The sequence below is a fragment of the Pagrus major genome, chromosome 1 (genome assembly GCF_040436345.1).
Source record: "Pagrus major chromosome 1, Pma_NU_1.0".
NCBI lineage: Eukaryota > Metazoa > Chordata > Actinopteri > Spariformes > Sparidae > Pagrus > Pagrus major.
This window is the reverse complement of record NC_133215.1, coordinates 22,194,087-22,206,819: the sequence shown is the minus strand read 5'-3', so window position 1 is coordinate 22,206,819 and position 12,733 is coordinate 22,194,087. Positions and strand designations below refer to the sequence as shown.

At 43.1% G+C, this 12,733-nt stretch overlaps 5 protein-coding genes across 5 annotated transcripts; 1 reads left to right on the top strand and 4 right to left on the bottom strand.

Annotated features, from left to right (window-relative positions):
* Positions 1–838: 838 nt before the first annotated feature.
* LOC140999654 (histone H2B 1/2-like) lies at positions 839–1,345 on the bottom strand. The gene has a single exon (XM_073470168.1). It carries the CDS (start codon positions 1,337–1,339, stop codon positions 968–970), a length of 372 nt encoding a protein of 123 aa, XP_073326269.1. The 5' UTR covers positions 1,340–1,345; the 3' UTR covers positions 839–967.
* Positions 1,346–3,041: 1,696 nt separating this feature from the next.
* On the bottom strand, positions 3,042–3,362 carry LOC140999597 (histone H4). Its single transcript, XM_073470082.1, has one exon. It carries the CDS (start codon positions 3,360–3,362, stop codon positions 3,051–3,053), a length of 312 nt encoding a protein of 103 aa, XP_073326183.1. The 3' UTR covers positions 3,042–3,050.
* Positions 3,363–5,102: 1,740 nt separating this feature from the next.
* LOC140999469 (histone H3) lies at positions 5,103–5,513 on the bottom strand. The gene has a single exon (XM_073469877.1). The coding sequence runs from the start codon at positions 5,511–5,513 to the stop codon at positions 5,103–5,105; it is 411 nt and encodes a 136-aa protein (XP_073325978.1).
* Positions 5,514–5,691: 178 nt separating this feature from the next.
* LOC140999531 (histone H2A-like) lies at positions 5,692–6,264 on the top strand. Its single transcript, XM_073469978.1, has one exon. The coding sequence runs from the start codon at positions 5,881–5,883 to the stop codon at positions 6,262–6,264; it is 384 nt and encodes a 127-aa protein (XP_073326079.1). The 5' UTR covers positions 5,692–5,880.
* An 896-nt stretch (positions 6,265–7,160) lies between these two features.
* Positions 7,161–7,914, bottom strand: LOC140999648 (histone H1-like). The gene has a single exon (XM_073470155.1). The coding sequence runs from the start codon at positions 7,894–7,896 to the stop codon at positions 7,297–7,299; it is 600 nt and encodes a 199-aa protein (XP_073326256.1). The 5' UTR covers positions 7,897–7,914; the 3' UTR covers positions 7,161–7,296.
* Positions 7,915–12,733: the final 4,819 nt, after the last annotated feature.

Genomic DNA, 12,733 nt, shown 5'->3' with positions numbered 1-12,733 from the left:
ATGTCTGCGCCACTTGATGTCGCCATTTTCTCTTGCTTCCCCTTCTGTTTCGGGACTGAGCAGCGGTGCGCAAAGGATCTTGGGATATGTGAGGCCGCGAAGGATAGTAGCGGTGCGTCCTCCTAAACGAGGGTGGGGAAGGCTGCATTTGTGGGCTGCATGTGGCGCAGCCTTCGAATTTGGACAGCCTTCGCGCAGCGTTGTGACGTAATTGGCCTTCAAATGCGCCCTTCGTGGGCTGCAGCCCCTGAATTTGGACACAGCCAAAGTGTTTCAGCTGCTGCTCTGTGAGCACAAGATCACATCAAATGTTCTATTTTGGTTCTAACCTGTCCTCTGAAAATGCAAATACAGTAGCTATAAAGATCATATTAAATATCACTATAATTTTTTTACACAAAAGCTTCATGTTCTGTCCCATATGTCCAATTCTAGTGCTTACACTGGATATGCTAGGAATAGTATAAGAACCATATTGTGGAATATAGATATTTGATATTGTTTACAGTAGGATAGGGGTAGAGGGGAGTTTCACATGGTTATATTTGATTATAACATGGCAGTTATGAACAGCACCATCCCCGACTAGTAGAATGAGCCAAACCTTGTCATCAGACACTGTTGGGATGGGGATAAAGCATGGTCACTGATGATAACTAGTAAAGTACTAGTGAATACCTCGGTGCTGTACAAGAGATGAGGACCCAATGTGTGAATAATTAACTACTTGATTTAAGAAGTGAACACAATAGTAAGAGGTTTAGGTAAAAGCTGGTAAAACTGGTGAACAGTGACAAATTTTGTTCAAGTTAAAGCAGAATGTACAATGTGACTTGATTATATTTGAAAATATTATATTTCACTTATTTGGTGCAGTCAATATATAATCAAACCATGTGGAATGAAGCTTTTCAGAGGAAGTGGTGGCTCTTAGAAGAGCCTTTGGGTTGTAGATGTCAGGATGAGTTTACTTGGAGCTGGTGTACTTGGTCACGGCCTTTGTTCCCTCAGACACGGCGTGCTTGGCCAGCTCACCGGGCAGCAGCAGGCGGACGGCGGTCTGGATCTCCCTGGAGGTGATGGTGGAGCGCTTGTTGTAGTGAGCCAGACGGGAGGCCTCACCGGCGATGCGCTCGAAGATGTCGCTCACAAAGGAGTTCATGATGCCCATGGCCTTGGAGGAGATGCCGGTGTCGGGGTGGACCTGCTTCAGCACCTTGTACACGTAGATAGCGTAGCTCTCCTTCCTGGTCTTTCTCCTCTTCTTGCCTCCCTTTCCAGCGGTCTTTGTCACCGCTTTCTTGGAGCCCTTCTTGGGTGCTTTGACGGGATCAGGCATGGTTACTGCAGTTTGGCGCTCAACTACTGTAGACCTAGCATCGTGAACGCGGTATATATATGCGCCTGCTGCAAATGACACTGTCCCGTTGCTCACACATGATTGGCTGGGTTGTGCTCCAGACTGAGCATGCGTCGCACAAGTTACCATCCCAAACCAGAAAGGGGGTCTGAGCAGATGTCTTTAATGTGGGACGTGTATTGTGGCGCTTTATGTTAACAAAGAAGATGACTCTGATTTAGATCATTCAGACATCTGACTATTACGATCACAGACTATAAAATACTTCACAAAATAATAAATGAAAGAAAAAATGTGGGATAATCTGTTTCAGGAGTCTCCCTGGAGTGCTGCTTTATACCCTCCAGCAATAAACCCTTTGATTACAATAATTAACTCAGCCTTATTTTTATGGAATAGCATTTAAGTCAATATTGAATAAATACATATGTACTTAGATAACACTTAGCAATCAATCTCCATATTATCAAAACTAAGGGCAGCACTTTTTAGTGCCGTACATTTATTTCTTCTACATTAATGGACCTCACATATTTCTCTTAATTGTTAAGTGATGCATTGTAGCGCGCTGGTCTTTACCATCGTCGATATCAATATGCATCTGCTCCCGGATATGTATCAGTCCAATAAATTACAACTAATGCACAATGACCCACATTGATAATTTTCATGTTTTGTTGTCTTATTTGCATGCGGTTCACAGTCTCACTGTTGATAAGTTCCCAGTTGTTAACACTAAACTGAATAGAGTTATATCACACATGATAAAAGTTAAACTGTGGAGGACTGGTTAACTGATGATGGATAAGATCCCCCTGTGAACCCTCGGGACAACCTGAGACAGGCACAGCCACAGAAACTTGGCATGTTCGCCGTTGGAGGACCCACAATGTGCAACACAATATCTCATGTTCTTTCACGAGAACTGATTCAGAACAATATAGATAAAATCCTGCAGAGCAGAATGATGCAGTATTGAGGAAGGCGTAGTGTGTGCTTTGACTTTCAGTGGTGCTTGTTTATTGATAACTGTGACGGGGGGGGGGGGACACGCTCTCCAACACATTTTCTTTATCGTCTGATGCCCCTGTAGGATGTTGAAAACATTGATAATGACTGGACCTGAGACTAAACAGCATGACACCTGAATGAGAATTATAGTTAGGCTACATTTGATTAAGCTCAGCTAAGCTGAAGATCTAATGACAGCCTGTGTTGCAGATTGGTAGAAGAATACAAAAATATTAAAATAATTAGATATTAAGGTTTTGGACAGTTTAAGGACAGGAGGTAGGCACCTTGCGCAAATTGTGAGATCTATACACACACACACAGATAAGGAAATCTTGGACCCGTTTTCACATTTACAAAAATGATCTAACTGGACATGTTTCAGTTTCTTGAAACATGTCGTTTCACCCTAACATCATAGTGCAACAAAAAGGAGGACCAAAAAGGTAGATCCACTCTGCTTTTTTTTCCTGCATCTGAGGAGCAGTATAAAGAAAACACCCATCTACTTCTAAATGACAGTTAGTTGATGTCAAAGGTGTGAAGTACGCTACAGCATTAAGAAAGCTTTATGCATTTTTCTCTTCTCCTACAAACATTGGAAATCAACTCTTTAAACATAGAAAGTGTGTGGCCCTTAAAAGGACCTTTGTTGTTGTAGAGCTGATGAATTATCGGTTTAACCTCCGAAGCCGTACAGGGTGCGTCCCTGCCTCTTCAGCGCATACACCACATCCATGGCGGTCACGGTCTTTCTCTTGGCGTGCTCGGTGTAGGTGACGGCATCACGGATGACGTTCTCCAGGAAAACCTTGAGCACACCGCGGGTCTCCTCGTAGATCAGACCGGAGATACGCTTGACTCCACCGCGGCGAGCCAGACGGCGGATAGCGGGCTTGGTGATTCCCTGGATGTTATCACGGAGGACTTTACGGTGACGCTTAGCGCCTCCTTTACCGAGTCCTTTACCTCCCTTGCCTCTTCCGCTCATTGTCGCTGGTCAGAGAAAAGATACTGAATAATTTCCGACCCCTACGTCCCGGATATTTACATCTTATCTGAGGACGTAATTGAAAACAGAGGCGGGCCTCTTCTTCTTCTGTGGTGTTCATGAAGGTTGATGATTTGGTGCATGAGCGCCACCTACTGAACAACAACATGCACGACTATGTGTTAGTGTATGTGTGCGCGCGCGTGCCTTGCTCTGTGACTGGCTGCAGCTGTGTCTCAGCTCTCTCAGGTGAGTGCAGGTGGAGCTTCCTGTCCTCTTCTCCTGGGAGTCTTGTGTGTCCGTCGCTGTCCGAGGTGCTGAACTGACACCAGCAGAGCTGCTACCTGCTGTCTCTGTCCAGGGTGATGAAGCTGTGCTGCTGCTGAGCTCCGAGGAGCAGCCACGAAGCTGCATCCTGACTGAGAGGCCCTTTATCTACAAATCACACTGACAACCACAATATCTGCCTGTTCATTTCACAACACTGATGTTCAGTCAGTGAACATCAGTGTGACTCTCGGATATTACCAGTTCATAATCTTGTTTGTACAGTCCTCAACATTCATGCCACTCCTTAAATCATGACTGTGATTCAATTTTTCATAATATTTAAAAGTTTTTCTAAAGCTCGTACAATACTGAGTTCCAGCTATATGAGAAACAATCACATAAAGTTTAAGTGCTTCATTCTTCCCCAATATTTTCTCATTTTATATATATTTTCCAAACGATCAGAGCAGTGTGGTTCAAATGAAACCAATAACCTTTTCAACTAATTACCAGTATGATGTGTGTCCAGCTGTATTGTAAACATGCATTTACGGCCTCAGACAGAGGAAAACTTAATAAAAAAAAAATCAGAGCCCTCTTTGACACATGCTGTACATTTGATTTGTGGGCCTTTTTTTCAAATCCCATGCTATCAGCATGTAAGCTTATAAGCAAAGAATGACATGCTAATATTGCACTTAAATGTAGATTATGTTTTAATTTCTTTCTTACTATCTATGAAGCATTTATAACTTGGCTAGAACATGCATAGTTAACAAAAGCACTATAGCACAGTGTAAAGACAGGGTTAGAACATAACCTGAACTACACAATCTCATCCCCCTTTGTCATCCTGCAGTGTTTATTTGGAAGGTTGGCTTGAATTGTTGCAGCTGAACTATTTGATGCTCTGTCACTGGATTCTATGAGATACAAACAGAAACATGTCTGCAGTCGGTGCCTCTTTAAGAGAGGAGCTTTGCTGTTATATTGACAGTGTACTAAAAGGTCTTTGATCAGCAGTGATTACCGAGGGAGACAGATCAGTGGCTGCTGCTCAGAGATTGATTCATCAGTCTGAACGGTGTGCATGTGCCCTCATAACATTTACCTTTGTTATTACAATGCTGTTGTTTTGACTGATCAGTTTTGCAACCTGATGGTGTAGGTGCACAATGCTACGATTAGTGGGTTAGTGTCTTCAGAGCAAATGAATGGAACGTAGGCCAAAACTGATATGAGGAAACTGGGAACATAGTTTGTGACAATAGTAAGTCACTTCTACCATGATATAACGCATCAGTTTGACTTTAAAAAAAATAAATACACATGAGAATCTTTCAGAGGACCAGCAGTAAAAACAGTTATATCTAGAGAATGATTTCACAGAAACAGTGAAGGAAGCAGCTCTGCAGAAGAAGTGAGGTGGCTCTGAAAAGAGCCGTTGTGGTTTGTGGGGCAGCAGACAGGTTAAGCGCGCTCTCCGCGGATGCGGCGGGCCAGCTGGATGTCCTTGGGCATGATGGTGACCCTCTTGGCGTGGATGGCGCACAGGTTGGTGTCCTCGAACAGGCCGACCAGGTAAGCCTCGCTGGACTCCTGCAGAGCCATGACAGCGGAGCTCTGGAAGCGCAGGTCGGTCTTGAAGTCCTGAGCGATTTCTCGGACCAGGCGCTGGAAGGGCAGCTTGCGGATGAGCAGCTCGGTGGATTTCTGGTAGCGACGGATCTCTCTCAGAGCCACGGTACCGGGCCTGTAACGGTGAGGCTTCTTCACACCGCCGGTGGCCGGGGCGCTCTTACGGGCAGCCTTGGTGGCCAGCTGCTTCCTGGGAGCTTTGCCTCCGGTGGACTTACGAGCGGTCTGCTTGGTTCTTGCCATTGCTTCTTCTTCCTCTGAACAGACAGGAGAAAAATGTAGTGAAGAGACGAGACTGGCTGCTCTTAAACTGTGGGACCGGCTGTGAAACGGTGACGCTGCTTCAGACCTCCGGCTCCTGATTGGTTAGCGGCTCCTCTCGGAGCTCAGCGCCGCCTGGAGGAGTCGACCCCGCCTGAATCTCCGCTGCTTATTGGCGAGAAATCTGTTCAAAAAGACCGCCTTAATTCAGCCAGGGGCCCCTCTGCTGAAAGCCTCTTCTCTGGTTGGTCTGTTGGAGACCCGCACACGCTCCGCGGACATAAAAAGGAGGGTTGTGAGTGTCAGCAGCACATTTTCTGTGAGTCGAGACTCTAGAAAGACCTGAAACATGAGCGGAAGAGGCAAAACCGGCGGCAAAGCCAGAGCAAAGGCAAAGACCCGCTCCTCCCGTGCCGGGCTCCAGTTCCCAGTCGGCCGTGTCCACAGGCTGCTGCGTAAAGGTAACTATGCGCAGCGTGTGGGTGCCGGCGCCCCCGTCTACCTGGCGGCTGTGCTGGAGTACCTGACCGCTGAGATCCTGGAGTTGGCTGGAAACGCTGCCCGTGACAACAAGAAGACTCGTATCATCCCCCGTCACCTGCAGCTAGCTGTCCGCAACGACGAGGAGCTCAACAAGCTCCTGGGCGGAGTGACCATCGCTCAGGGTGGCGTGCTGCCCAACATCCAGGCTGTCCTGCTGCCCAAGAAGACCGAGAAGGCCGCCAAGAAGTAAATCATCCTGCTTGAGACCAGCAACACAAAGGCTCTTTTAAGAGCCACACACTCACTTCTGATAAAGAGCAGTGTTTCTAGTGTGATGCACTAAAGTGGTCCAACTTAATCAATTCTCAAGACGTGGATGTAAAAAGTTACAAGGTCAGAAGTAAACGATACAAAATAGACGCGTTGCAGAGAAAATCAGAGTGATTAAAAGTATCATTGAATCACAAAAACAGGTCCATACAAACAGTCGGCAGTTTAAAACTGGCATGGGTCGACAGATCATCAGATCCGTTATTCAGCACTGATTGTCGGATTCAGTGTTCTGTAGGCTGCCAAATGCCAACATGTCACTCCACTCACTTAAGGGCACTCATTTGAAATTCTCTTCAGAAATGGTTATAAGTAAATATAGTGTATAAAGAAATAGAAGAAAAACAGCAGTAAAAATATGGCAACACCATAAATAAGGCGGATATCCTAAAATAATGGCATACATGAGAAATAAACAAGATGTTAGGGTTATAGGGAAAAGTGTAGAGCCAAGATTTTGCGCTAAAGCAAATTCAAAACAATGTATAAAGGGAAATAATGCACTAAGACGGTATAACATTACAAATGCATTTAAAACAGGGTTTGAAAACAATTCATGGTTTACTGGTTTTAACGTTTTTTTATCATTATCATCATCATCATTAATATAAATAGTACTAGCCTATTAGTCTTTTATAATTTCAAATTACGATGATGGAAGTAGATTCGCGTAGTTATTTGTCGGATATTACACTGATGGTTGATTGTGATCTTTATGTTAGTGAAGTTATTGATGACCTGATGAGGGAACCTTTGTTTTCCTCCATTAGCCTATTATTTTTCCATTATTATTATTGTAATTATTATTATTACTATTATTAAGTTACTGTGTTCTAAGTGATCATTCATTGATATGACAAACAGTAGAGGATCAGGACTGAGCTCTTTAAGGATGGTGTGGGTGGCTCTTAAAAGAGCCTTTAATCGGGACGTGTGATGTTGCAGTGACGGCTCACTTCTTCTTGGGTGCTGCCTTCTTGGCTTTGGGCTTGGCAACCTTCTTTGCGGGAGCCTTCTTGGTTGCAGGGGCCTTCTTGGCCACTTTCTTGGGGCTCTTGGTGGCCTTCTTGGGGCTCTTGGCTGGTTTCTTGGCCGTCGCAGGTTTCTTGGCCTTCTTCGGGGACTTCTTGGCGGCTGCTGGCTTCTTGGCCGCAGCTTTGGGCTTCTTAGCCGCTGCGGGTTTCTTGGCTGCGGGCTTCTTGGCTTTGGCAGGAGCCTTCTTAACCGGCTTCTTGGCTTTGGGCTCAGCCACCTTCTTGCTCATCTTGAAGGAGCCGGACGCTCCGGTCCCCTTGGTCTGGACCAGAGTCCCCTTGAGCACCAGAGCCTTGACGGCGGTCTTGACGCGGGCCTTGTTCTTGTCCACATCGTAGCCTCCGGCAGCCAGAGCCTTCTTGAGAGCGGCGAGAGACACGCCGCTTCTCTCCTTGGACGCGGACACAGCCTTCACGATGAGGTCTCTGACGCTGGGGCCAGCCTTCTTCGGCTTGCTCACCTTCTTCTTGGCGGCTTTAGCCGGAGCGGCGGCGGGAGATGGAGCTACTTCTGCCATTTTGTGTCAAAGTTCTGATCCTACTCACGACAACACGAGAGTCTGGCTGGACGAATGGAGAATCCAGAGCAGGAGGCTGTCCTTAAACACACCATGAGAGCCGTGGAGACTCAACCCAGGCCGTGTCTCCTCTGGGCAGTCTGAATGCCGGGCCACTTGTGTTTTCTCTTCATCGATAAAAGACTCCAGACTAAATGTGGGAGAAGTGTTGGAGGCTGACAGTGAAGGAGCCGATAGCGGACTTGTTTCTCTTCATATTGAAGTCATGTAGAGCTCTGATGCTCTCTGCATTTTGTTGCAGGAGCCTCCAAACCTCACACTTTCACCGTCGTGACCAGCACTGCTCAGCGACTTTTCCCACTCATTTCTCTACTAAAATGTTTTAAAATGCATCAGAGCTCCGTCAAAAGCAGTTTTCCAGCTGGTCAACGTGTTTGTTCAGGGACTCAAAGTAAAAACAACCATCTGTTGGTGATCACTTTGTAATAAACTCAAGTTATTCTGGCAGCAGCAAACACACTGATGATGGCCGAGGCTTCCTGTCAGCTAATCACTCTGGCTGGACTCCTTCAAATATAAAGACATTTTTAATAGTTCTACAATTCACTGTTTCGTTCATAGATTTATCATCAGTGAATATTAGAATATTTAGAAACATTGTGTCACAACAGTTATTCTTCTGTAGCTGGAAATGCGGATTTGGATTTCTGGACTTATAAATAAACAATTCGGCTTTACAAACACACAAAAATGATCCCTGGCAGCATTAGGCCTGCTGATGGAGCTGATTATGAAATTTAAACGGAGACTAAATGGGGTTTTAAAAGGATTTAAAAATGAATGTATTTAGTCACTTCCGACCTGTTGTCATCGGTGGATGGGGCAGCGGTACAAAGAAATACACTGTATTACAATTTATAAAGGGGCACACATGTTGAGTTGATTTTAAGAGACAATGTACATATATTTACATGTACTGTATATACACTATGGGTCGACTGATGACAGAATCAGTGTTCTTTTTATTTAATCCAATTGACAATAATGATTAAATGTTGTGGAGGGAAAACTACATTATACGCCTCCAAAACGTAGTGGACTGGAAGTCTACACACATACTCTGTGATACCGCGAACTGCATTCAGTTAACACAATAAAACCTGATAATGATCAATGTGGGTCATTGTGCTATTGTTGCTATTGTTGAGCTGATGCAAACCAAGGAGCAGATGCATATGCAGAGTTAGTGACAATGGCGAAGAGCAGCGCGCTACAATGCATCACTTAACAGAGCAGATGATGACTATTTTTAGTTCAACTCACTCAGCCTGACACCAATAGTCACCACGTTTTGCGTGCGTAAAAGTCCCTGCTTATTTGTCATCGGAAGGTTCCACACAATAATAGTCTGCAGGTAAAGGTCAAAGTAGTGCATTCAATCAGTGAACATAACATTTTAATTTACTCTAGTTTTTTATTTATTCATTTTGCAGGCTTTTTTTCTTCACATTAGTCACATTCAGTTAAATTTCTCTCCCCTCTCTTCCAACAGTTACTCAGTATAAACCCTCTTAATGATCAGTCTGGTGGTTTCTCCAGACAGATTCAGACTCCTGAGCCTTTTCTTTTTTCTCCCAGTGTGACAGATACACAGGAGCAGTGCATTGCTGCCACCCTGTGGTGACTCACTGTAATCACTCATTTCATTTGAATTGCTCCTGATAATGAAAAGGTGAATGACACGTGCTTAAAAAGAGCAGTATTTTTTAATTTTATTTTTTTTTATCTAAATAGAAGACATATAGGCCTGTAGTTAACTGGAAGATAACAAACATCAAGCTATACATACAAATCTGTAGGAGGTTAGGATGTAAATTTGTTTATCATGATGACAATTCAAATGTACATTCTTCTCTTTGCACTTTGCTGTAGAGCATCTGTTAACTATTCAGCAGTTATGAATGCTACATTGATAGTTATACTTACTAAAAAGACAAAAGAAACCCACTATTAATCCTATATCTGCTTGACCCTGCATATTGTGCATTATGAACATTTTATTCCTTGCTCACATAAAGGCTGATAGTTGATTTATCAAAAAAATAATATATATACACGAATAAAAGGAACAAGACAAGAAACAAACATAACAAGGATTAGGTGCCCTCTCGGATGCCCCAGCAACAGATGAAGTGCCCTTCCAGTGGGGAAAATGTGATACAGTGCAATTTCAGCTGTAAGACATAAGAGATAATTGGTGGGTGCTAGGTGCCTCAACATTGTTGGATAGTTAATAGTTCTCTGTGTGTGTTTATTGCAGAGGTGTCGTAGTTATACATGAAATCTGAGTCAGATAATAAAACAATCTTAATCTTTACCACTTTCAGCTTTCTGGTGCCCCACCAGTAGTTAGTTTTTTCAGTCCACCCCTGCCCAAAGCAGTTCAACCAGTTATCTGCAGGGAAACAGCTGCAGAGCATCCAGACCAATATATGTGTGCAACATGACAGCAAACTTAATCAGAGACATTTTGGCGTGTCAATAATAAAATGAATAGTGGCTCACTGACACACTGTGTGACTTCTTCAGATGAAAAAAAAAATTGTAATATTATTTACAGGTTTGACTAATTGAACTGTTATAAAGTCCTTTACTTTAGTGTTTCTTCGATCTGTTATTTGGTGGCTTTTAGGCTGTGGTTCTCCTGAAGCGTCCACATCATAAAGAGGAGGATAGATTCCAACCCCATATGATACGTCCACATGCATGAGATTCTGTAAGTGGGTTGCAGCCTAACCCTCCACTTATAGCCTCTGTCAGCAATTTCCAGCATCAGCCACCACCTGCAGATTCTTGCAAAAAGCTGCAGCCAGAGCCTCGATCTACAATATCCCTGAGCAACCTGCACCATCACCCCTACCTTCAGACTCTGCCAGCAACCTAAAACGACAGCCTCCACTTGCTGATTTGGCCAGAAAGCTGCAACCAAAGCCTCCATGTACAACCACTGCCAGTAATCTGCACAGCCTCCACCTGCAGATTATGTAAGAGTGCTTCAGTCTGATCTTCCCCCCTACAGCCAATGCCAGCAACCTGAAACTTTAGCCTCTACCTGAAGATTCTGGCAGAAAGCTACAGCTTGAGCCTCCAACTACAACCACTGCCTCCATCTAGATCTATCTCCATCTAAAATGCATAATTGTCTAATAAGTGTATTTACTTCTGTCTTCACCTCTGGAAGATTATCTGTGGATGAAATGTTATTTGTGTCAACACTATATAAAATTGGTAAATTCAGGGCTAGGTGAGTGACCATGCCTTATTAAATGTTGAATACTACAGCAGAGGTGAACATCTTAAAAGTCAGATGATTCATGACGTACTTTATGTGTACGTAATGTTCAGCTGACACAAAAAGACTTGCTGATCTCTTTCGCTCCATTGTCCCAGTATGCACAATACCAGGAGTCAGAGTCAGGAGCCCCCTTAAAAGAACTGAGCAATCTTTACTGTTATCAAATATACCTGTTCTTTACCTGCTGTGACAGGTCCAAATTTCTACTGTGAAAAAGAGCTTTAACAGGGTTTTGTTCTAAATGTTGTTGTCAGGAAATATACCTAAAATGACAGTTGCTAAGATATCGTGTTTACCATGTCCACCATTTTAGATCAGTGTGTTAGCATTCTTACAATCAATAATTAGCAAAAAACACAAAGGACAGCTGAAGTTGAGTTATCTCATTTGTGACTAAGTGACTAAGTGGAGAAATGACTGACTGACCAGTTTAAACACAGGCTGTCTGAGGGGCAGGGGCAAAAAATAAGAGATTAAAAGGGCACCAGCTGCATGCGATGCCCTGATTAAGATTGAAAGGGTTCAGAACAACCACAGTTCAGTCATAAAAACAGTCAACTATTAACCATTTATAGCAACAGAGGCCAACTGTTGAGGAGCTACTATGGCACTGCATTATGTTTTCTCAACGATAGAGGGCACTAGATCACATTTTCTTGCACACTGGGCCACCGTACAGAGCACTAGATGTTCAGTTACAGTTAGATACTCATTGTTGATGGGATACCTGCTGTGACTTGAAGACTTCATTTAGTTTCAGCTCTCCCCTTTTGCAGCATTATCATTTGAAATGTAAAGTTATTATGTTTTTACTCCATAGAAGCAGCTCGTCTGAACTTGAATAAAATCTGTGTGGTATCTTCTTTAAAGTAAATCATTTATGACAATAAACAATCTTAACAAAAGGGTTATTTTGAAAAAAAGAAAAGTACAACACAAAGAGAATTTTGTAGTAAAAAGCATGTTGAATTTTAACCAAGTACATTTACTCAAGTACTGTACTTAAGTACAATTTTGAGGCATTTGTAGTTTGAGTATTTTCATTTTCTGCTACTTAATACTTCCACTTCACTACATTTTGGAGAAAAATATTGCACTTTTTACTCCCTACATTAATTTTATAACTATGGTTCTAGTAACTTAACTAATCTGAAAAATGCTGAATATCGGATCTGAGAACGGCTAGGCAGATAATCAGTTGACCAATAGTACATAATATTTACATACATACTTTGAAAATATCTGATATTAAATGTTCTAAATGTTCTGACTTACTGGTTGACTTTCACTTTTTTTCTTTTTCAAGTAATACTTAAACAGGATATCTTTACTTTACTCAACTATGACTTTTGGGTACTTTTTACAACACTGCTAAAAAGATCAGCCTCAGAGGGTACTCATTATTTATCCAACTTTTACTGCTATAGCCTGATAAAAGCTTTTGTTGAACACACAGAAAGGATTGTGGAATTTGTTTTCCAA

Excerpts from the sequence above, each read along its gene's own strand:
- LOC140999654 (XM_073470168.1), bottom strand. The coding sequence starts at position 1,339 with ATGCCTGATCCCGTCAAAGCACCCAAGAAGGGCTCCAAGAAAGCGGTG.
- LOC140999597 (XM_073470082.1), bottom strand. The coding sequence starts at position 3,362 with ATGAGCGGAAGAGGCAAGGGAGGTAAAGGACTCGGTAAAGGAGGCGCT.
- LOC140999469 (XM_073469877.1), bottom strand. The coding sequence starts at position 5,513 with ATGGCAAGAACCAAGCAGACCGCTCGTAAGTCCACCGGAGGCAAAGCT.
- LOC140999531 (XM_073469978.1), top strand. The coding sequence starts at position 5,881 with ATGAGCGGAAGAGGCAAAACCGGCGGCAAAGCCAGAGCAAAGGCAAAG.
- LOC140999648 (XM_073470155.1), bottom strand. The coding sequence starts at position 7,896 with ATGGCAGAAGTAGCTCCATCTCCCGCCGCCGCTCCGGCTAAAGCCGCC.